Below are 22,910 nucleotides of genomic sequence, written 5' to 3'. Positions count from 1 at the left end.
AACTCTAACTGGGTTTACTGGGAAACGTAGTTTGGACATGTCTTTCCCCCCCAAATCCTCCCAACCCTTGCACCCCACTTCCTGGGAAAGGTTTGGTAAAAATCCTCACCAATTTGCATAGGTGACCACAGACCCAAACCCTTGGATCTGAGAACAATGAAAAAGCATTCAGTTTTCTTACAGGAAGACTTTTAATAGAAATAGAAGTAAATAGGAGTAAAGGAATCACCCCTGTAAAATCAGGATGGTAGGTACCTTACAGGGTAATTAGATTCAAAACATAGAGAACCCCTCTAGGCAAAACCTTAAGTTACAAAAAAGACACACAGACAGAAATAGTCATTCTATTCAGCACAATTCTTTTCTCAGCCATTTAAAGAAATCATAATCTAATGCATACCTAGCTAGATTACTTACTAAAAGTTCTAAGACTCCATTCCTGTTCTATCCCCGGCAAAGCAGCATACCAACAGACACAGACCCTTTGTTTCTCTCCCTCCTCCCAGCTTTTGAAAGTATCTTGTCTCCTCATTGGTCATTTTGGTCAGGTGCCAGCGAGGTTACCTTTAGCTTCTTAACCCTTTACAGGTGAGAGGATTTTTCCTCTGGCCAGGAGGGATTTTAAAGGCGTTTACTCTTCCCTTTACATTTATGACAACTGTAAACAAACATCTATTATTGAAAAGAATCCACAAAGTCTGGACAGATCTAATTGACCCACTAGCTGGGCAGAGAGGGAGAATGTTTGGACCTTAACCTGCAGAAAACAGCAAACCTCTTTTCTCACTTCACAAGTCATGGATACTATAGCACTGGGCTGTGACCTTAGGTGTCCTTGGGAGTTTCAGGTTGTAGTATGTGGATGAGCACCTTATTGACATGCTGGCGCCTGTGAGAGGGGTCCATTGCAGAGGAAACGAAGTACAAGATCTGTTCAGTATACGATACAGGTTGCCTTTCTTTGCAAGGGAATTCAGAGTTTAGGACTTTACTCCAAAACCATAGCGATTTTAACCTCAAAGACTCATAGACTTTGAGGCAAGAAGGGACCATCGTGATCATCGAATCTGACCTGCACACTGCAGGCCACAGAACCTCACCCACCCACTCCTGTAATAGAGCCATAACCTCTGCCTGAGTTACTGAACTCCTCAAATCATGATTTAAAGACTTCAAGTTACAGAGAATCCACCATTTACACTAGTTTAAACCTGCAGGTAACCTGTGCCCCATGCTGCAGAGGAAGGCAACCTTCCCCCCGAACACCAGGATCTCTGCCAATCTGACCAGGGGGAAAAATCCTTGCTGACACCAAATTTGGCTGTCAGTTGGATCCTAAGCATGTCAGCATGACACCTGGCAAAGAATACTCTGAAGTAACTCAGAGGTCTCCCCATCTAGTGTCCCACCTCTGGCTGCTGGGGATATTTGCTCCTGGCAGTCACAGATAGACCACATGATGTTGTAGGCAATGTCATCAGACCATTCCTTCCATAAACTTATCAAGCTCAATCTTGAAGCCAGTTGTTTGCTCCATTGTTCCCCTTGGAAGGCTTTTCCAGAACTTCACTCCTCTGCTGGTTAGAATTAGGGGTGTCAAGCGATTAAAAAAATTAATTGCGATTAATAAAAGCGATTAATCACACTGTTAAACAATAATAGAATACCATTTATTTAAATATTTTTGGATGTTTTCTACATTTTTCAAATATATTGATTTCAATTACAACACAGAATACAAAATGTACCGTGCTCACTTTATATTTATTTTTGATTACAAGTATTCGCACTGTCAAAACCAAAAAATAGTATTTTTTAATTCACCTAATACAAATACTATAGTGCAGTGGTTCCCAAACTTGTTCCGCCGCTTGTGCAGGGAAAGCCCCTGCCAGGCCGGGCTGTTTACCTGCCACGTCCTCAGGTTCGGCGGATTGCAGCTGGAAGCGGCGGCCAGTAAGTCCCTCAGCCCACGCTACTTCCAGCAGCTCCCATTGGCCTGGAGCGGCGAACCGCGGCCACTGGCAGCGGCGATCGGCTGAACCTGTGGACGTGGCAGGTAAACAAATTGGCCCGGCCCGACAGGGGCTTACCCTGAACAAGTGGCGGAAGAAGTTTGGGAACCACTGCTACAGTACAATCTCTTTATCATGAAAGTTGAACTTACAAATGTAGAATTGTGTACAAAAAGAACTGCACTGAAAAATAAAACAATGTACAATTTTAGAGCCTGCAAGTCAACTCAGTTTTACTGCTTGTTCAGGCAATCACAAAGACAAACAAGTTTGTTTACATTAGCAGGAGATAATGCTGCATGCTTCTTATTTAGTGTCACCTGAAAGTGAGAACAGGCGTTCTCATGGCACTATTGTAGCCAGCGTCACAAGATATTTACGTGCCAGGTGCACTAAAGATTCGTATGTCCCTTCAATCTTCAACCACCATTGCAGGGGACATGCATCCATGCTGATGACAGGTTCTACTCAATAACAATCCAAAGCAGCTTTCTTTTTTGGTGGTTTGGGTTCTGTAGTTTCCACATCAGAGTGTTGCTCTTTTAAAACTTCTGAGAGCATGCTCATGCCTCTCAGATTTTGGAAGGCACTTCAGATTCTTAAACCTTGGGTCGAGTGCTGTAGCTCTCTTTAGAAATCTCACATTGGTACCTCCTTTGTGTTTTGTCAAATCTGCAGTGAAAGTGTTCTTAAAACGAACAACATGTGCTGAGTCATCATCTGAGACTGCTATAACATGAAATATATGGCAGACTGCAGGTAAAACAGAGCAGGGGACATACAATTCTCCGCCCAGGAGTTCAATCACAAATTTAATTAACACTTTTTTTTAACGAACATCATCAGCATGGAAGCATGTCCTCTAGAATGATGGCCGAAGCATGAAGGGGCAAATGAATGTTTAGCCTATTTGGCACGTAAATGCCTTGTAATACCAGCTACAAAAGTGCCATGCAAATGCCTGTTCTCACTTTCTGGTGACATTATAAATAAGAAGAGGGAGCATTATCTCCTGTAAATGTAAACAAACCTGTTTGTCTTAGCGATTGGCTGAACAAGAAGTAGGACTTAGTGGACTTGTAGGCTCTGAAGTTGTACATTGTTTTGTTTTTGAGTGCAGTTATGTAACAGAAAATTTCTACATTTGTAAGTTGCACTTTCACAACAAAGAGATTGCACTGCAGTACTTGTATGAGGTGAACTGAAAAATACTGTTTCTTTTGTTTATAATTTTATGGAACTATTTAGAATAATAAATAATATACACTTCGATTTCAATTAAAATGCAGAATACAATATATCTGAAAATGTAGAAAAACATCAAATATATCTGATAAATTTCAATTGGTATTCTATTGTTTAACAGTGTGATTAAAACCGAGATTAATCGCGATTAATTTTTTAAATCGTGATTAATTTTGTGAGTTAATGTGTGAGTTAACTGCACTTAATCGACAGCCTTAGTTAGAAGCCTTCATCAAATTTCAAGCCTGAACTTGTTGATGGTCAGTTTTTATCGATTTGTTCTTGTGTCCACACTGGTGCTTAATTTAAATAATCCCTTTCCCTCCCTGGTATTTTCCCTCTTATGTGTTTATAGACAGCATTCATATCTCCCCTCAGCCTGCATTTGGTTAGGCTAAACAAGCTAAGTTCCTTTAATCTCCTCTCATAAGGTAGGTTTTCCATTCCTCTGAACACTTCAGTAGCCCCCAGGGGAGGAGGAGGAGGAGCTGGAGCGTGGGGTGAGGGGAGCTTGGCTGTCAGTGGGTGCAGAGCACCCACTAATTTTTCCCCGTGGGTGCTCCAGCCCCCGGAGCACCCATGGAGTCAGTGGCTATGCTCATATTGGCAATACCTCCCAACTTTGTGTCATCCACAAATTTTATTAGCACACTTCCACTTTTTGTGCCAAGGTCATTACTGAAACTGTTGAATTAGATTTGTCCCAAGACTGATCCCTGAGGAACTCCACTAGTAACCTCCCTCCAGCCTGACAAGTTCACCTTTCAGTCTGATCCATTGTAGTCTCCCCTTTAACCAGCTCCTTAACCACCTTTCAATTCTCATATTAATCCCCATCTTCTCCAATTTAACTAATAATTTCCCATCTGGAACTGTATCAAATGCCTTACTGAAATCCAGGTAGATTAGATTTAGCGCATTTCCTTTGTCTAAAAAATCAGTTATCATCTCAAAGAAAGAGATCAGGTTGGTCTGGCATGATCTACCTTTTGTAAATCCATGTTGTATTTTACCCCAATTACTCTTTACCTCTATGGCCTTAACTATTTTCTCTCTCAAAATTTGTTCAAAGACCTTGCATACAATTGAGGTCAAACTAACAGGCATTTAGTTTCCTGGGTCACTTTTTTTCCTTTCTTAAAAATAGGTAATATATTTGCAATTCTCCAGTCATAGGATCTGACCCCCGAATTCACAGATTCATTAACAATCCTTGCTATTGGGCTTGCAATTTCATGTGAAGAAAACTGGCCAATAAACTACTTTGGTTTGTGGCCCATTTTTAGCCATTCTTGTGATTTTAGCCATTCTTGCTACTTGGTTGTAAATTAAATGACTTCAATCCATGCTATACTTACAGTATCAAAATATTTACCCTAGAACTGACGAGAGCATATTATGATGAGAGTAGGATTTTCCTTTATTTATACCTTAACAAAAAATGCAACAGGATCCCTCTGTCACATTTCCTTCTTTTTATCTTTATTGCCTCCTGATGCACTAGAGTCTTACCTGTCACAGCTGGAGCACAGAAAGATGAGGAAAGTAAGGAATAAGAGTGTTGTCACAGCTGCCAAACTTCCCCACACAATGACATGAAGTTGTCCACTGCTTAGGAAACCACCGTCAGGTCCCATGATATTAATAGGAGCTGGTGTAATTTAAGGATGAAGGGATTAATCCTTGGAGAATGCTGGCATCTGTGGTGAAAGCACCTTCTCTTTCTGCAAAGAGAACAATGTTTTTAGAAATTGTTATGGATTTTGAAGATAGACTGACAATTACAGGTCTGACAAAAGAGATCTTCAAATATAGTCTACAAAGACTAAACATGCTCAGTTTATAGAAAACTTGACCCATGAGGAAAGGTTAAAAAACAGTACATGTTTAATTTTGAGAAAAGACTGAGGGAGGACCTGATAACAGTCTTCAAATATGGTAAGCGCTATTATACAGAGGACTGATCAGTTGTTCTCCATGTCCACTGAAGGTAGGACAAGAAGTAATGGGCCTAATCTGCAGCAAGGGAAATTTAGATTCGATATTAGGTAAAACTTTCTAACCATACAAGTAGTTGAACTCTGGAATAGGCTTCCAAGGGAGATTATGGACTCCCCAATCATAGGAGGTTTTTAAGAACAGATTGAACAAACAACTGTCAGGGATGGTCCAGGTTTACTTGTTCCTGCCACAGTGCAGGGGGCTGGACTAGATGACCTCTCGAGGTCCCTTCCAGCCCTACACTTGTATGATTCTATAAAAAACTGTTCTAAGAACAGGAAGACTAACAAAAATACATCTTCAGTAAGCTCCTGATACTAACATAGAAAAAACCTGTCAAATATTAACAGAAATGATCAAATATCAACAATCTTCAAGTAGATGAAAGTAGCATAATCTCAGTACTTGTATTTTGGAAAAAATAGCCCCAAATGTCAATTGCCAGGTACCAAAGCAGTCCATTCTCCATCTATAATTGTTAATAATGATTTTAGTAAGTGCATTTTCAAACACAATGAAAAATTCTGCAAAGTTGCCAAGAAAAAAAATGGTTTATATGGCACCTCCTCTCTTCCCAGTTCTCAGCGTCTGCTGCCTGCATGGGACCATCTGTTAAATAAGTAGAGCTGTATGCATAGCTGGTTTTTTTTGGTTTAAGGGCTGAACTGAACATTAATTAAAAAATTGTTTCAGGTCAACCCAAAATTATAATTTTTCAGCAAACTGAGAAAGTCAAAAATATTTTGTTTCTGGGTTGAATGAAACATTTTGTTTGACTTGAAATAAAACATTTCAATTTGCTTTAAGTTTTTAATTGCTTTTTAAGTTTTTTAAAACAAAACTGAAGTAAAATTTTAAATGAGTCATTTTGAATCAAAAAGTCAAAATATTTTACCTTTTTTGAAATATTTATTTTGTTTCATTTTTGACATAAACCATTAAGTGAATTTGACATGAAGTCGCAAAATGTTCCAGTCAACCCAAACCTGCATTTTTCAGTAAAAAAAGCTTTTGTCTGAAAAATTCTGCCCAGCTCTAATGTCAAACAAGCAAGGTAAATCTAAATGGAATATCATAAAACACTTCCTGCATAGGGATTATAATTAGAGTTAATTTTCTCTGTGTAAAACGTTATTACTTTTATTGGACTGCCTTGGGCTCAAGAATAATAAAACTGAATTCAAAATTATTTTCGAGCTTAGCAGAAACTCAAGAATAACACAGAAGAGATGAGATGGGGCTTTCCCCTCCAACTACCTGAATCAACAATACTTTTGCTACACAAGAGCCTATAAATCAAATTATTTTGTTCATTGCGGGAGCCCTTGAGACATGGTTCAGTCTAATGCCATTTGTATATTGTAAAGTTTTTCTTTGGTATTCAAAACAGTTTTTTTTTAAATGGATTACATTATGCCATCATAATTTCAAAACAGGATATGCACAGTTAATTTATAACCTGGCAAACAGTTCAAGATGAGGAAACATGATGATGAGCTATAACACTTAGAAAAAGGTCAATGATGTTTCTCTGTCAGCATGAAAACATAACAATAAAGAACAAGGGCTGGATGTAGCTCAGTGAAGAACTGAGAATTGATCCCGTCTTATAAATATTTCCGAAGCAGCAGTGCACTCATTAGCTGCAATCTCAATTAGCTACTACACTACAGTTCTGCAAAACCACACTATTATGCCAGTGCAGAACCCTCAACCAAAGATTCATCTCCCAGAAAAGACCATTCACATCAAAGGAAATATACTACAGGGGTTAGAAAGATCAGAGTAGCAGGAGGAACGTAGGGTAGGAAGGGAATCTGCATTGCACATTGTCCTGGTATTTTTTCCCCCTAAGGAGCTGGATAAAGCCCACATTAAAAAGGGCTTTTCCCTGGGTGGACTGAGGTGCAGAATCCATAGCTCCAACCAACCCAAGCATCCATGTACTCACATTGTGGCCAGTCAGAAGAACAGTAAAAACCATGCTGACTCCTAAGGAGATGCGGCATTGCTTGTGGACCCACTTAACATGCCCTGAACAGACACAGTCCAGGAAAAAAGTCACCACAGAGCTGTGCTCCATCATGTGCAAGGACATACAAGTCCCCTTGTGCTTGCCCTTTGTTATCTGTCCACCCAATAATTTCTACTGAATTTGGGGCCATCTCTCTCTGTACAGGGAGCCACACCCATTGCTGGTCATCATTGATCTCAGGAACTGTTATTTCTTTTGGATCTCCTATGAGATAGCAAGATTGAGCCTTTGATGAAGATGGCCTTTGTTGTTGGTGGAAAGGTAAGGGCAGAAAAGTAGACTTTCAAATTTTCAAGATTATGAAAGGGTTCAATAAAGCTGATGAGATAAATTTTTTTTCATAAAAGCAAGGGATTCAAACACTAGGGGGACATAACATCAAAATGATAAGAATGGTAATAACGTGAACAGCTTATAGATATGTGATAGCAGGCATATTGGACAATAGTTCTTTAGATCTTCATGACTGCTCTTCTTGTACAGCAGAATGGTGTTGGACTCCTTCCAGCTAGATGGTGTCTTCTGCATTTCCAAGTAACAGCTAAACCTCTTAGCAAGGGTTTCCCAGAGGTCTTGGCCTCCAGCTCTTATCATTTCAATTGTCAGTCCATCTTTACCTGGAGCTTTTCCCTCCTTCATTTGGTGAACTGCAGGTCAGACTTCGCTGACAAGGACTGGGAGTAAATGCTTGTTGGTCTGTTGAAGTGTTGGTACTGGGACATTTATCTGAGATGCGAACAGTTCAGTTTAAAAATTTTTGCAGACTGCTTCCATCTCTGTTCTGTCAATCACTGGTTTTCCGTCCCTGTTCTTCAGGGCCATTACTGTTGACCTGTACAGCGTCAATTCTTTTTTGCATTTTTTGAGGCTTCTGCGATCTTCGGTCGTCTTTAAAGGCCTTTCATTTTGGTACTTCTCGAAGTCCTCTTTTAGTCTTCTTCTTATCAACTTGCAGAGGACGGAGTACTCAAGTTTGTCACCATCATTTCGCTTCATATTCCTCCACTTCTCTAGCATTTAGAGCATTTCCTCCGAGATTCTTCCCTTCACTCTTTTCAGTCTTTCTTTCTCGGCTAATTTCACACATTGCCTCAACTTATCAGTGAAGTTTTTATAATTCTCATCGCAGTTATGTGTAAGGCTCCAGTCTTCCTTGGAAATGTCTGCTTTCAAGATTGCCTCGTCGGATATTTTTGGCTGCTGTCTCTGATTTGCCATCTGTAGCAACTGAGTCCTCAGTGAAGTGATCAGACAGCAGAGTGGAGTGCAGGACGTTGTCCTTGAGAGCAGGCATAGTAAAATGTGATGGGCTGGGCATATAGTGAGGCTCACTGACAATCGATGGACTGCAGCTGTTGCCAAGTTCCCTTGGCAACATGGGAACTGAAACGACCACTCAGCTGACCTCCAAAAAGACGGGAAGATTTTATTGTGAAAAGACATGGCTGCACATGGAGAAGGAAGGCCAGGATACGAGAAGAATGAAAGACGTGTTGTGATCTGTGCAATCTATATGAGGGCTTAAGGACCAAGGATCAAGGTGACCAAGGTAATAAGGAGATAATTCACATAGGGCTTGATCCTGCTCCTGTTGAAATCAATGACAAAAGTCCCATTGATTTCAGTGGTGCAGGAAAATTAGGCCCATAAAGGGGAATAAATACTCAGGACATTCTACTAGGGGATTCATATTTACTCTGTTCAATTGCAACACATTTGTTTTGGGAGAAAAAGGGTAGTGAGAGAGAAGTCACAAAAGACATGAGGTGGGTCAAGTTGATAAAGTGGATGAGGTTCAAAGAAGAGCAATAGAAATTATTGTGGCCCTAAAAGGCCTGACTTTGAGGTGGAGTTTTATATCTGTAGCTTGGCCACAAGACAAAAAAGTGGAGACAAACTAAAAATATTTAAAGCTGTGAATACAAAGGATGCTGAGGAGTTAGTGTGATACGTGGATATAATGAAGAGTAATGGAATGAAACTGAGACAGGAAAAAATTAGGCTAAATGTCAGAAAATAATTATCTGGTAGTTACAGCCCTTCACGGATACAAAATTTGTATGCACATCTGTGACCCGCACACATGTAAAGTAATGCACATGGGAAAAAATAACGCCAACTATACACACAATATGATGGGGGCTAATTTAGCTACAACTAATCAGGAGAAAGATCTTGGAGTCATCGTGGATAGTTCTCTGAAGACGTCCACGCAGTGTGCAGCGGCAGTCAAAAAAGCAAACAGGATGTTAGGAATAATTAAAAAAGGGATAGAGAATAAGACAGAGAATATCTTATTGACCTTATATAAATCCATGGTATGTCCACATCTTGAATACTGCATACAGATGTGGTCCCCTCATCTCTAAAAAGATACACTGGCATTAGAAAAAGTTCAGAAAAGGGCAACTAAAATGATTAGGGGTTTGGAACGGGTCCCATATGAGGAAAGATTAAAGAGTCTAGGACTTTTCAGCTTGGAAAAGAGGAGACTAAGGGGGGATATGATAGAGGTATATAAAATCATGAGTGGTGTGGAGAAAGTGAATAAGGAAAAGTTATTTACTTGTTCTCATAATATAAGAACTAGGGGCCACCAAATGAAATTAATGGGTAGCAGGTTTAAAACAAATAAAAGGAAGTTCTTCTTCACTCAGCGCAGAGTCAACCTGTGGAACTCCTTGCCTGAGGAGGTTGTGAAGGCTAGGACTATAACTGGGTTTAAAAGAGAACTGGATAAATTCATGGAGGTTAAGTCCATTAATGGCTATTAGCCAGGATGGGTAAGGAATGGTGTCCCTAGCCTCTGTTTGTCAGAGGATGGAGATGGATGGCAGGAGAGAGATCACTTGATCATTACCTGTTAGGTTCACTCCCTCTGGGGCACCTGGCATTGGCCACTGTTGAAAGACAGGATACTAGGCTGGATGGACCTTTGGTCTGACCCAGTATGGGCATTCTTGTGTTCTTATGTTCTTACATGGTCTGTGGATATCCGCTGATTTGCAGGGCTCTACTGATAGTGAGGGGTATTAGGCTGTGGAACAGTCTCAAAAGGAAAGTGTTGGAATACTCATTACCTGGCACTTTAAAAACACAAGATAATATACTGAAAGGAACAACAGAACTGGCTCAAAATTTTTGCTGGAAACTTTTGATGAAAAATGGCTTTTTGATTGAATCAAAAGTTTCAGATTTTTTTTATCTGGGAATTTTTTGATTAATTTTATTTTGTTTTTCAGTTTTCCCCCTTTCTTTCTTTTTCCCCTTACTGAGAAAAAAAGAGACAAAAATAAAAAGGGGAAAGAAAGTGGGAATTAAAACCTGTAAGAACTCTTTCCCTCAACTTTCTCTATTTTTTTAATTCTAGCTTTCCCTCCTTTTCCTCCACTGGGCAAGGAAAAGAACAACAACAACAAAAAGAAAATGTGAGGAAAAGAACGTTGCATTGCTCCCCTTTTCAGCATCCCCCCATTTTTTATGCACTGGAAAAAAAGAGGTGGAAAAAAGAGAAGAAAACAAACAACTTCTTCATTTAATTGCATTTGGACTTTTTCATTTAAGAATCAAAAATTTCAGTAATTTTTTGAATGAAACAAAAAATGTTCATTTTATTTGACATTTTTCATGGAAATTAAATATGATTTTTCAACCAGCCCCAGGGAATAATCCTGCATGGTCCCCAAGAAAATGGATTTGATTATGTAATACCTATGGGCATATATGGCAGGAAAGGTGCCTTTTCCTATTCTACAAATATATTCAAAAATTACTGGCCTTGCTAGCAAAGTTAATATCTAAGTTAAGGAGAGTGATAACAGAGTCTGAGGCATGAAACAAAGAGGACCACAGGAAGATTACAGATTTTGAAGAAATTGGTATAGCACTCAAAAGTTATGGAATAAGCAGGAACTAAGAGAACTGAGAGCAACAAAGAGATTTTAAAAAAAAGAGGGATCAGAGAGAGTGAGTCAAAGGAGATATTTGTTTGAATGTCAGCTGTTTAAGAGTGATCGGCAAGGTTGAAGCTAGAAATGAGAAATCCTACTGGGCGGAAGATAAATTGAGAAGAGAAGGCAGCCAAGGACAGAAACTGGAGTCATTCCACTGTGGAAGAGACAAAGTACAGACTTAAAACTTTCACCATCAGTGAAAGGGAAGAGGTGAATACTGGAGACACCAGTCACTTGTTCAAGGTGCAAATGAAGAATAAAGTGATTATGAAACCCTACAGGACAGAACCTAGCACAGCCAAAAGGTCAGTGCTACATTACAATGTGGCCAGTTTTCAATTTCAGTTTTTAAAACACTGTGGGTTGAGATCACAGCAGTGAAAAGGGCCTAAAACCTTTCAACATATTTCTTTATATTATATATATTTATATATATAAATATTTTAATGGTGGGTTTATTTATATATATTCTAAAATTGCTGGCCTTCCTAGCAAAGTTAATATCTGAGTTAAGGAGAGTGATAATGGAGTCTGGGGCATGGAACAAAGAGGACCACAGGAAGATTACAGTCTTTGAAGAAATTGGTACAGCACTCAAAAGTTATAGAATAAGCGGGAACTGAGAGTAACAAAGACATTTTAAAAAAAAGAGGGATCAGAGAGAATGAATCAAAGGAGATATTTATATATAAATAATACCACCATTAAAATATACCCAGGTGTATATATATAGATTAAATTCTACATGCTTTTAGTGATATTGATAAACCACTAGAGCGCTGCTCCTCCTATCTAAAATGCCATTAAAACTACTTTTTTCATTCAGCTTATGTTGTATGATGAAGTATGATGCACATTGCCTTACATGTTATGGCATTTAGAGTCTTTAAGAGAATGGGGTAAGTATGGTGATGAGCACAGTATAGAAACTTAACTAGCTTGATAGTTAAACCAATGGTCTTAACTCAAAATATTATGTTATAAACTCATAGACTTTAAGGTCAAAAGGGATCTTTGTGATCATCTAGTCCAGGGCTTCCCAAACTTGGTTTGCGGCTTGCTCAGTGTAAGCCCCTGGCGGGCCGCAAGATGCTCTATTTACCTGAGTGTCCACAGGTATGGCCACTCGCAGCTCCTAGTGGCTGCGGTTCACTGTTCCCGTTTGGGAACCCCTGGTCTAGTCTGACCTCCTGCCCATTGCAGGCCACAGAACCTTACCCCCTTACTCCTGTAATAGATTCCTAACTTCTGGCTGAGTTACTGAAGTCTTCAAATCATGGCTTAAAGACTTCAAGTTACAGAGAATTCACCGTTTACACTAGTTTAAATCTGCAAGACCCATGCCCCATGCTGCAGAGGAAGGCGAAAAATCCCCAGGGTCTCTATCTGACTGGGGGAAAATTCCTTGCTGATCCCCTTAATGGCGATCAGTTAGATTCTGAGCATGTGGGCAAACCCACCAGGCAGATACCTGGGAAAGAACTGCCTGTAGTAACTCAGAGTTCTCCACATCTAGTCTCCTGTCTTTGGCCAATGGGGATTTTTGCTACTGGCAGTCACTGACGGGCCACATGCCATTGTTGGCAGTCCCATCATACCATCCCCTCCATAAACTTATCAAGCTCAATCTTGTAGCCAGGTAGGTTATTTGCCCTCACTACTCTCCTTAGAAGGCTGTTCCAGAACTTCACTCCTGATGGTTAGGAACCTTCCTCTAATTTCAAGCCTGAATTTGTTGATGGCCAGTTTATATCCATTTGTTCTTGTGTCCACATGGGCGCTTATCTTAAATAATGGCTCTCCCTTCCTGGTATTTTGTCCCTCTGATGTATTTATAGAGAGCACTCATATCTCCCCTCAACCTTCATTTGGTTAGCCTAAACAAGCCAAGCTCTCTGAGTCTCCTCTCATGAAGTAGGTTTTCCATTCCTCAGATCATCCTGACAGCCCTTCTCTGCACCGGTTCCAGTTTGAATTATTCTTTCTTAAACACGTGGGACCAGAATTGCACATGGTATTCCAGATGAGGTCTCACCAGTGCTTTGTATAATGGTACTAACACTTTCCTACCTATACTGGAAATACCCCGCCTATTGCATCCTTTGACTGCATGAGACTTTTTCACAGCCGCATCACACTGATGGCTCATAGTCATCCTATGATTAAACAATACACCCAGGTCTTTCTCCTGCTCTGTCCCTTCCAACTGATACGATCTCAGCTTATAGCAAATATTCTTGTTGTTAGTCCCTAAATCAGGGGTGGGCAAACTACGGCCAGGGCTTTGGATCTGGCCTGTGGGATTGCCACCCCCATGGTGCCACTGGCCCTGTGCTGCTCCTGGAAGCAGCTGGCACCACGTTCCTGTGGCCCCTGGGGATGTTGCTGGGGGGGGTGGGGAATAAGAGGGCTCCGCACGCTCCCCTTGCTTGCAGGCACCGCCCCCTGCAGCTCCCATTGGCTGGGAATGGAGAACCACGGCCAATGGGAGCTTCGGGGGAGGTACCCGCAGGCGAGGGCAGTGTGCGGAGCCCTTTGCCCCCCTGTCCCAGGGACCACAGAGACGTGGTGCCGGCCGCTTCTGAGAGCGGCGTGGGGTCAGAGCAGGCAGGGAGCCTGCCCTGGCCTGCTATGCGCCACTGCCACCCCGGTGCCGCTCCAGGTAAGTGGTGCCGGGCCAGAGCCCGCACCCCGAACCCCTCCTGAACCCCGCACCCCAACCCCCTGCCACAACTCTCCTGCACCTCAACCCCCTACCCTGAGCCCCCTGCCACACCCCTCCTGTACCTCAGCCCCCTGCCCTGAGCCCCCAAAATCCTGCCCTGAGCACCCTCCCGCACTCCGTGCCCCTCCCTGTACCCCTGCCCTGAGTTCCCTCCCGCACTCTGCACCGCTTCCTGCACCCCAACCCCCTGCCCTGAGCCCCCTCGTACACCCCACATCCATCCTCTGCCTGCCCTAGCCCTACATTCATGGCCCTGCATGCAATTTCCCCACACAGATGTGGCCGTCGGGCCAAAAAGTTTGCCCACCCCTGCCCTAAATGCATGACCTTTCACTTTGCACTATTAAAGTTCAACCCATTTCTATTACTCCAGAAGGTCATCCAGATCTTCTTGTATGAAATTCTGGTCCTCCTCCATACTGGCAATACCTCCCTGCTTTGTGTCATCCACAAATTTTATTAGCACATTTCCACTTTTTGTGCAAAGTCAGTAATAAAAATGTTAATAAGATTGGTCCCAAGACCGATCCCTGTGGAACTCCACTAGTAACCTCCCTCCAGCCTGAGAGTTCATCTTTCAAATCTGATCCATTGTAGTCTCTCCTTTAACCAGTTCCTTATCCACCTTTAAATTCTCGTATTAATCCCCATCTTCTCCAATTTAACTAATAATTTCCCATCTGGAACTGTATCAAATGCCTTACTGAAATCCAGGTAGATTAGATTTAGCGCATTTCCTTTGTCTAAAAAATCAGTTATCATCTCAAAGAAGGAGATCAGGTTAGTCTGGCACGACCTACCTTTTGTAAAACCAAGTTGTGTTTTATCCCAATTACTATTCACCTCCATGTCCTTAACTACTTTCTCTTTCAAAATTTGCTCCAAGACCTTCCATAAAATTGAGGTCAAATTAACAGACCTGTAGTTTCCTGGGTCACTTTTTTCTCCCTTTCTTATAAATAGGAACTGTAATTAGCAATTCTCCAGTCACAGGGTATGACCCCCATGTTTACACATTTATTAAAAATCCTTGCTACTGGGCTTGCAATTTCATGTGCCAGTTCCTATAATATTCTTGGATGGAGATTATCTGGGTCCCCTAATTTAGTCCCATTAAACTGCTTGAGTTTGACTTCCACCTCGGATGTGGTAATTTCTACCTCCATATCCTTGTTGCCATTAGCTACCCTGCCACTACCTCTAGCCTCTTCATTGACACTAAACTCGGAGGAGTGGTAGATAGGCTGGACGGTAGGGATAGGATACAAAGGGACCTAGACAAATTAGAGGATTGGGCTAAAAGAAATCTGATGAGGTTCAACAAGGACAAGTGCAGAATCCTGCACTTAGGACAGAAGAATCTCATGCACTGCTACAGACTAGGGACCGAATGGCTAGGCAGCAGTTCTGCAGAAAAGGACCTAGGGGTTACAGCGGACGAGAAGCTGGATATGAGTCAACAGTGTGCCCTTGTTGCCAAGAAGGCTAACGGCATTTGGGGCTGTATAAGTAGAGGCACTGCCAGCAGATCGAGGGACGTGATCATTCCCCTCTATTTGACATTGGTGAAGCCTCATCTGGAGTACTGTGTCCAGTTTTGGGCCCCACACTACAACAAGGATGCTGAAAAATTGGAAAGAGTCCAGCGGAGGGCAACAAAAATGATTAGGGGGCTGGAGCACATCACTTATAAGGAGAGGCTGAGGGAACTGGGATTATTCAGTCTGCAGAAGAGAAGAATGAGGGGGGATTTGATAGCTGCTTTCAACTACCTGAAAGGGGGTTCCAAAGAGGATGGATCTAGACTGTTCTCAGTGGTACCAGATGACAGAATGAGGAGTAATAGTCTCAAGTTGCAGTGCAGGAGGTTTAGGTTGGATGTTAGGAAAAACGTTTTCACTAGGAGAGTGGTGAAGCACTGGAATGGGTTACTTAGGGAGGTGGTGGAATCTCCTTCCTTAGAGGTTTTCAAGGTCAGGCTTAACAAAGCCCTGGCTGGGATGATTTAGTTGGGGATTGGTCCTGCTTTGAGCAGGGGGTTAGACTCGACCTCCTGAGGTCCCTTCCAACCCTGATATTCTATGATCCTATGATTAGCCGCATTAAAAACTGAGGCAAAGTATTTGTTTAGGAGATGGGACGTGCCTAGATAATCTTTAATGTCCACCCCATCCTCAGTACTTAGCAATCCCACTTCTTCTTTCCTTGTTTTCTTCTTATTTATATGACTATAGAACCTTTTACTATTGGTTTGAATTCCCTTTTCAAAGTCCAACTCTGCTTGGCTTTAGGCAGTTCTCACATTATCCCTACACTTTCTGACCTCCAAGAGGTGGCTTTCCTTGCTGATCCCTTCTCCCACCTTCCATTCCTTGTAGACTTTCTGCTTTCTCTTAAAAAAGAGAAATTTCATTTAGGGAAATAATGTTACAAGTGAAGGCCTGGACATTAAAGTGTTAATACATTTGGTCTGAACTGTGAGAGTTTCCCTTGTGGAATTTAAATCAAACCTTTAATACTGTGAATTTTAGAAAAGTTGCAAAACCCAGCTTTAAACAGAAACTTTGCTGCGAGCTTAGCTATGGAACAGCCAGTGGCCACTCAACAATCTCAAACTATTTTTAATAGTTTATGATTCTTAAGGATTAGCTGTTGCTTCTGAAGGAAATGTTTTACTGCGCTGCCCTCTGGTGTTTATTTGCTCTAGAAAGAAGATATTTTTCTTTGCTGTTCTCATCACCTTTGCTCATGTGATTATATTTCAGTGCTGAATATAATCAGGGTTACTAAAAATGAAGGTGTGTATGCAATCTTTCAACTGCTGGGCTTAAAAATACTATTACTGTCTCTAAAAGATCACCAGACTTCATTACTTTGACCTTTGCATAGAAATACCATTGAGATGCTCCTAATACATTAAATAGGTGATACCTGGGGGTAACTCACTGACTGGATATTATTTAGCTGAACAGTTTTGAAAAATCTCTGAAAACCTTTTTAGACTGTAAGATATTTTTAAAATTGTACTTTCTTCAGAGAAAGAAATGTAAATTGAACTGCATTTAGAAAGCTTGTAGCACACTGTGGGTGATACCAAATTCTAAATAATAATAATAAAGATGAGGATAAGACATATGGATAGGAAGGACATTTGCAGTTACATTTGGTGGGATAAAATGTTAATGGTTATTGATGGCTCATACTTCAAAACCAACAGCCAATAGCAACTGGGAAGTAATTATATCTCCACACTCCCAACCCTATCCTTGAATAGTATTGCACATTATGGGACTTTTCATATACTTTTTTATGTATCAGGTATAAGCCACGGAGGGAACCTATATACCACTAACCATAATGCATACAGCCAACTCCTCAAAGATACACTTGAATGCACAATCTTACTTCCAACCTCAGTATGGCTGAGACATCTTACCATTAAAAGATACCTTTACTTTCTATGAGTGAATAATGTGTTATTTCCACCTAAAATAATTCTGAGGTTGGTGTTCAAGTTGCTCATTTGAGCATGATTTAGCGAAGTTGGAGGTGTGCAATGTGAGTGGTTGTATGATGAAGGTGAAAGGGAGTGCAATGGGGTGTACCAACCCCCCACTGGCCAAGAAGGGGTTAATGAGAGCCTGTGGACTCAATCAGCATCACCCTGCTAACCCTACAGTAGGTGTCAGGCCTGGAAGGGTCTGAACCTGGCTCTGTTGGGGGCTGATTGGGAAAGAGAGCAGATCTCTGCCTTCTCACTCAGTGAGAGAAGGCTGGCTGGTGCCAGGGAGCTGAGTTGAACTGTAGGCAGACAAAGCCTCCTGGAGAGAATGTAAGCCTGAAGCAGGGAACCCAGGTGAGTGCCCTCTGGAAGAGACAGACCCTAGCAGCTGAAGGGCAGAGCCTGGTCAAAGAGATGGGTGGATGACCCTCCTTTTTGAGTTTGTGATATTTGAATTTTGATACCCCAGAAGGGGAGGAACTCTGGTGTGACTTGACTTAGTCAGAGGGCTAAGTCACTGCAGCACCAGACCATGTTGGAGGTGGCTGCTGACAATTGAAAAGAGAGAGGGAAAGTGAGGTAGGATGAGCAGTGCTGTAGTGGGCACAAAAGGGTGTTGTGGAGCTGAAGATTCTGAGTGCTCTGGAGTATTATGACGCTCAGAGACTAAGACATGAAATGAGGTTGGAGAGGGTTGCCTTGATTTTTAGTGATTGCATTGAAAGGAAATTTCTAACAGTTTATGTGGCAGAAAACTAGAGATGAGCCCAAGCTGCAAAGTTTGGATCTAGATCAGGGATCAGCAACCTTTGGCACCTGGCCCGCCAGGGAAAGCCCCTGGTGGGCCAGGCCGGTTTGTTTACCTGCCACGTCTGCAGGTTCAGCCGACTGGAGCTTCCACTGGCTGCGGTTCACCATTCCAGGCCAATGGGGGCTATGGGAAGCGACACGGGCCGGGCCACCTCTTCCCACAGCCCCCATTGGCCTGGGATGGCGAACCGTGGCCAGTGGGAATTGCGATTGGCTGAACCTGCAGACACTGTAGGTAAACAAACCATCCTGGCCCGCCAGGGGCTTACCCTGACGGGCCACGTGCCAAAGGTTGCCTATCCCTGATCTAGATCTTAATTTCATTGAAACCTGGGAATATCTGTGTCATAAATATAAAGGGAAGGGTAAACACCTTTAAAATCCCTCCTGGCCAGAGGAAAAACCCTTTCACCTCTAAAGGGTTAAGAAGCTAGGATAACCTCGTTGGCACCTGACCAAAATGACCAATGAGGAGACAAGATACTTTCAAAGCTGGAGGGGGGGAGAAACAAAGGCTCTGTCTGTCTGTGTGATGCTTTTGCCAGGAACAGAACAGGAATGGAGTCTTAGAACTTAGTAAGTAATCTAGCTAGATAGGCGTTAGATTCTGTTTTCTTTAAATGGCTGAGAAAATAAGCTGTGCTGAATGGAATGGACATTCCTGTTTTTTGTGTCTTTTTGTAACTTAAGGTTTTGCCTAGAGGGATTCTCTATGTTTTGAATCTGATTATCCTGTAAGGTATTTACCATCCTGATTTTATAGAGGTGATTCTTTTTACTTTTTCTTCTATTAAAATTCTTCTTTTAAGAATCTGATAGTTTTTTCATTGTTCTTAAGATCCAAGGGTTTGGGTCTGTGTTCACCTATGCAAACTGGTGAGGATTTTTATCAAACCTTCCCCAGGAAAGGGGGTGTAGAGTTTGGTAGGATTTTGGGGGGAAAGAAGTTTCCAAACGGGCTCTTTCCCAGTTATATACCTGTTAGACGTTTGGTGGTGGCAGCAATAAAGTACAAGGACAAAAGGTAAAATAGTTTGTACCTTGGGGAAGTTTTAACCTAAGCTGGTAAAAGTAAGCTTAGGAGGTTTTCATGCAGGTCCCCACATCTGTACCCTAGAGTTCAAAGTGGGGAAGGAAACTTAACAATCTGTATCTGAGATTTTGATCCAGGCCCCTTGGTTAGAGCCTAACACCTAGTTACAGTAGCTATGTTACAGTGATGCTGGTGTCTGAATTCTGGGAATAAACCAAAGGTTTTATTCCACTTGGATGTGAACAGGAATTTTTTCTAGTTATTTTTCAAGGTAGACATCTGTCTCAAAAATGATCCAACCATACCAATGGAATGCTATGCAATATGACTATTCACTGCATACAGGTACATCCCTGCAGGAAAAGATGTACCTCAATGTTTAGCTAAAACAATAATTCAACTGATTGAAATATTTGTTGTTGTTGAATCAAACATGCATCAGCCATGACCACAAGGTGGCAGCATAACATCACTTTAGTAGTTGAGCAGAGAGGCATACGATGAGATTTTGACAGGTTTCAGAGTAGCACCCGTGTTAGTCTGTATTCACAAAAAGAAAAGGAGGACTTGTGGCACCTTAGAGACTAACACATTTATTTGAGCATAAGCTTTCGTGAGCTACATCCGATGAAGTGAGCTGTAGCTCACGAAAGCTTATGCTCAAATAAATTTGTTAGTCTCTAAGGTGCCACAAGTACTCCTTTTCTTTTTAATGAGATTTTGAACATTCCCATGGCCTTTTAATTCAGTCTTTTAGGTCTGCTGTAGGTCTTTTACAACCGCTTCATTAAAATTCAGTTATAAGCCATCTAGACCAGGGGTCTCAAACTCAAATGACCACGAGGGCCACATGAGGACTAGTACATTGGCCCGAGGGCTGCTCCACTGACCACCCCCCTGCTGCCCGGCCCTCACCCCCACTCCACCCCTTCCATGAGGCCACAACCCTGCCCCACCTCTTCCCACCCCTTCCCTGCCCCCATTCCAACCCCTTCCCCGAAAGGATAAGGATAATAAAGCTCTGGAACAGGCTTCCAACGGAGACTGTGGAATCCCTGTCATTGGAGGTTTTTGAGAACAGATTAGACAAATACTTGTCAGGGATGGTTTAGGTATATTTGGTCCTGCCTCAGCATGGGAGGATGGACTAGATGATTTCTTCAGATCCCTTCCAGCTCCACATTTCTATGATTCTGTTATTCTAAAACTAGTTATTAAAACAATTTTATACTTTTTTATTTTCTGCATTTGTTTCAACTTCTGTCTATATGTACGTTCTTCTACAGAATCCAACACAATGGCACCTGTACTCCTGAGACTGGATCACAAAAATGGACAAGCCAGTGTCATTTTTGTCAATTTCCAGTCAATTCACTTTCAGGTTCCTATGTGCTAATGTGCTTGCAATATTTGGGCTTCAAACAATGCAAGAGGGTGTTCATTTTGGGAAAGAGCATATAATTCAACCTTCCCACTCCTCAAACACTCCAACAGCATCCATCAAACCCTGCTCCCATGATGGTTTTTTTTTTAAGTCTCACAAAAAACTTTCCATTAGTATTTAGATCTTTCAATTCTTTAATGTCCTAGATTCTTCAATTTACAAAATCTAAAGTTGCTTGACTTGATTGTGTCTATTTAATGAGAACAAATAGAGACAAAAGTTGCTTCTCAAGAATTGCTACAGTAACTAGACCTGAATGTAATTAAGGCCCAGTCTGCAAGCCTTCCCCACATGACATTGATGGGAATTCTACATGCAGAGGGCTTGCATGACTGGGCCTGTTTTGGTACTTGGGAATAAAACTGACTGGAATAGACTACCATTATCAAGCTGTGCGAGATTGCTAGGTTATATAAGAACATGACTTGTAGATAGTTTGTGTGTTCCCAGTCATCAAAATATCACAGCTCTGCTTTGCAAAACCACTCTGATAGACACAGTATACAGAGGTTCTAGTCTCTCCAACAGCCTGTTACATCTGCGATATTCAAAAAGCCTAGCTAGCTTGTCTCTCCTTTATTGCTGGCCATCAGCTCAAAAGCACCAATGGGCTGGAAAAAGGGGTGAAAAGACTTCATATCTTGTGTCAGCTTCATGGCTTCATTTATCTTTAAACCTTTTTGTTCTATGTCACTCTTCACCATGTCTATCCAACTTCTCTTCAGTCTTCCTCTGTTTCTGGTTCCTTGCAGTCTGGTATGTATTGCCACGTATGGTATCCTTTCTGGGTCCATTCTTGACACGTCTAAACCATCACAGTTGTCTTTCTTGAATCTTCTGTAACAGCATTATTTCTTGCCATAGTGTCATGCCTAGGGGTTAGCCTCAGGTTTGGGCTGAGGATCCAGGTTCCAGGAGCCAATTACCAGGAACCAGGCCAAGTTGGAACACCAGGAGATCGGAGTCAAGTGACAAACGGGAGGGTTGGAACCAAGAGACACGTGTCAGGAGGCAGGCAGAGGTGGGTTACGAGGAGTTCAGGATTGGGTCACAGTTCGGAGGGCAGGAACCAGTTACCAAGAGTCAAGAAACCAGGAGGTCAGGATCAGAAGGCAGGAACTGGTAAACAGGAAAGCAGTACATGGCAGGGTGGAGCCCAGTTATTCAGACAACTTCCTGCTTCCTATTCTGGCTTAAATAGGGGCTGCAGCCCAGTCAGGAGCCTTGGAGCTCTCCCAATCAGAGCACAGGGGCTGGGCTTGTGCCCTAGTTGGGCTATATTGGCCCTGGTCCCAGTTCCTGTCTGTGAGCTGCTGGGGGGAGGATTGGGATAGGATGACTCCCATGACCCAGGTTTGAGGCTTTCAGGGTCTGACACCTAGCCGTTTTCTTCTCTCTTCATTTTTTATTTTCTGAAGTCTTGAAACTCTCAGTATTCCCCTCAGCCAGTTCATTTCTGCAGCAAAATCTTTTTTTCAATGGCTTTCCTTATACTCCAACATTCCAATCTGTACAGCAGTATCAGCATGACAGTTGTCTGATATACGCTGATTTGGTTTTTATCAAAATGTCTTGAGCATTCCAGATCTTGAACTGTTTTCCAAAATGCTGTAGCAGCCAGTCCAATTACTCCTTTTATGTCATCTTCGAACTTCCCATTCTTTGTAGAGCACATATGAATCATTTGCTAGAGTAAATATAAAAGGAGATTTAGGCCTAAATTTTCAGAAGTCACTAGTGATTTGGGATACATCAATTTTTGGGTGTCCAACTTGAGGCAAGCTGAAGGGGCCTTACTATCAAAGTGCTGAGTCTCAACCCTCTGAAAATCAGTCCTTTTTAAGGGGACTCAAGATGGGCCAGAAGTTGAAAAAAACAAAATCATATTTGGGCCTTAAACGCCTTTTAAAAAAAAATACAAAAACCAAGCCTCCGTGAAACCTTGTATCTATAGCATTAAAGAAAAATTAAAAATTGGCTTTGCCTCAATAAATGCTGACCTGCCAAGAAACCTAAATTCACCCTGTGATCAACAGATTTGTGCTCTCTCAAAACGTGGGAAATCTGGTGGTTCCATGGACAACCTAGCAAGGAAGCATTAGAAAAAAGAAAACAAAGGACAACTTCTCAGAACCGTGGGCAGCCCA

At 41.9% G+C, this 22,910-nt stretch overlaps 1 protein-coding gene across 7 annotated transcripts in view; it reads right to left on the bottom strand.

Annotated features, from left to right (window-relative positions):
- Positions 1 to 22,910, bottom strand: part of PAG1 (phosphoprotein membrane anchor with glycosphingolipid microdomains 1) — a 188,340-nt gene that overhangs the window by 35,521 nt on the left and 129,909 nt on the right. For all 7 annotated transcript variants that reach the window (XR_007355367.2, XM_075125091.1, XM_075125090.1 and 4 more), the window contains one exon: positions 4,773 to 4,984. Coding sequence is in view for 6 of the 7 variants with exons in the window: in XM_075125091.1 (XP_074981192.1) it covers positions 4,773 to 4,897 (125 nt within the window). In the remaining variant the exon portion in view is untranslated. The remainder of the gene's footprint in view (positions 1 to 4,772; positions 4,985 to 22,910) is intronic.

The sequence above is a fragment of the Caretta caretta genome, chromosome 2, assembly GCF_965140235.1.
Source record: "Caretta caretta isolate rCarCar2 chromosome 2, rCarCar1.hap1, whole genome shotgun sequence".
NCBI lineage: Eukaryota > Metazoa > Chordata > Testudines > Cheloniidae > Caretta > Caretta caretta.
Note: the sequence above shows the minus strand (reverse complement) of the source record. Positions and strands in the feature narration are given on the sequence as shown.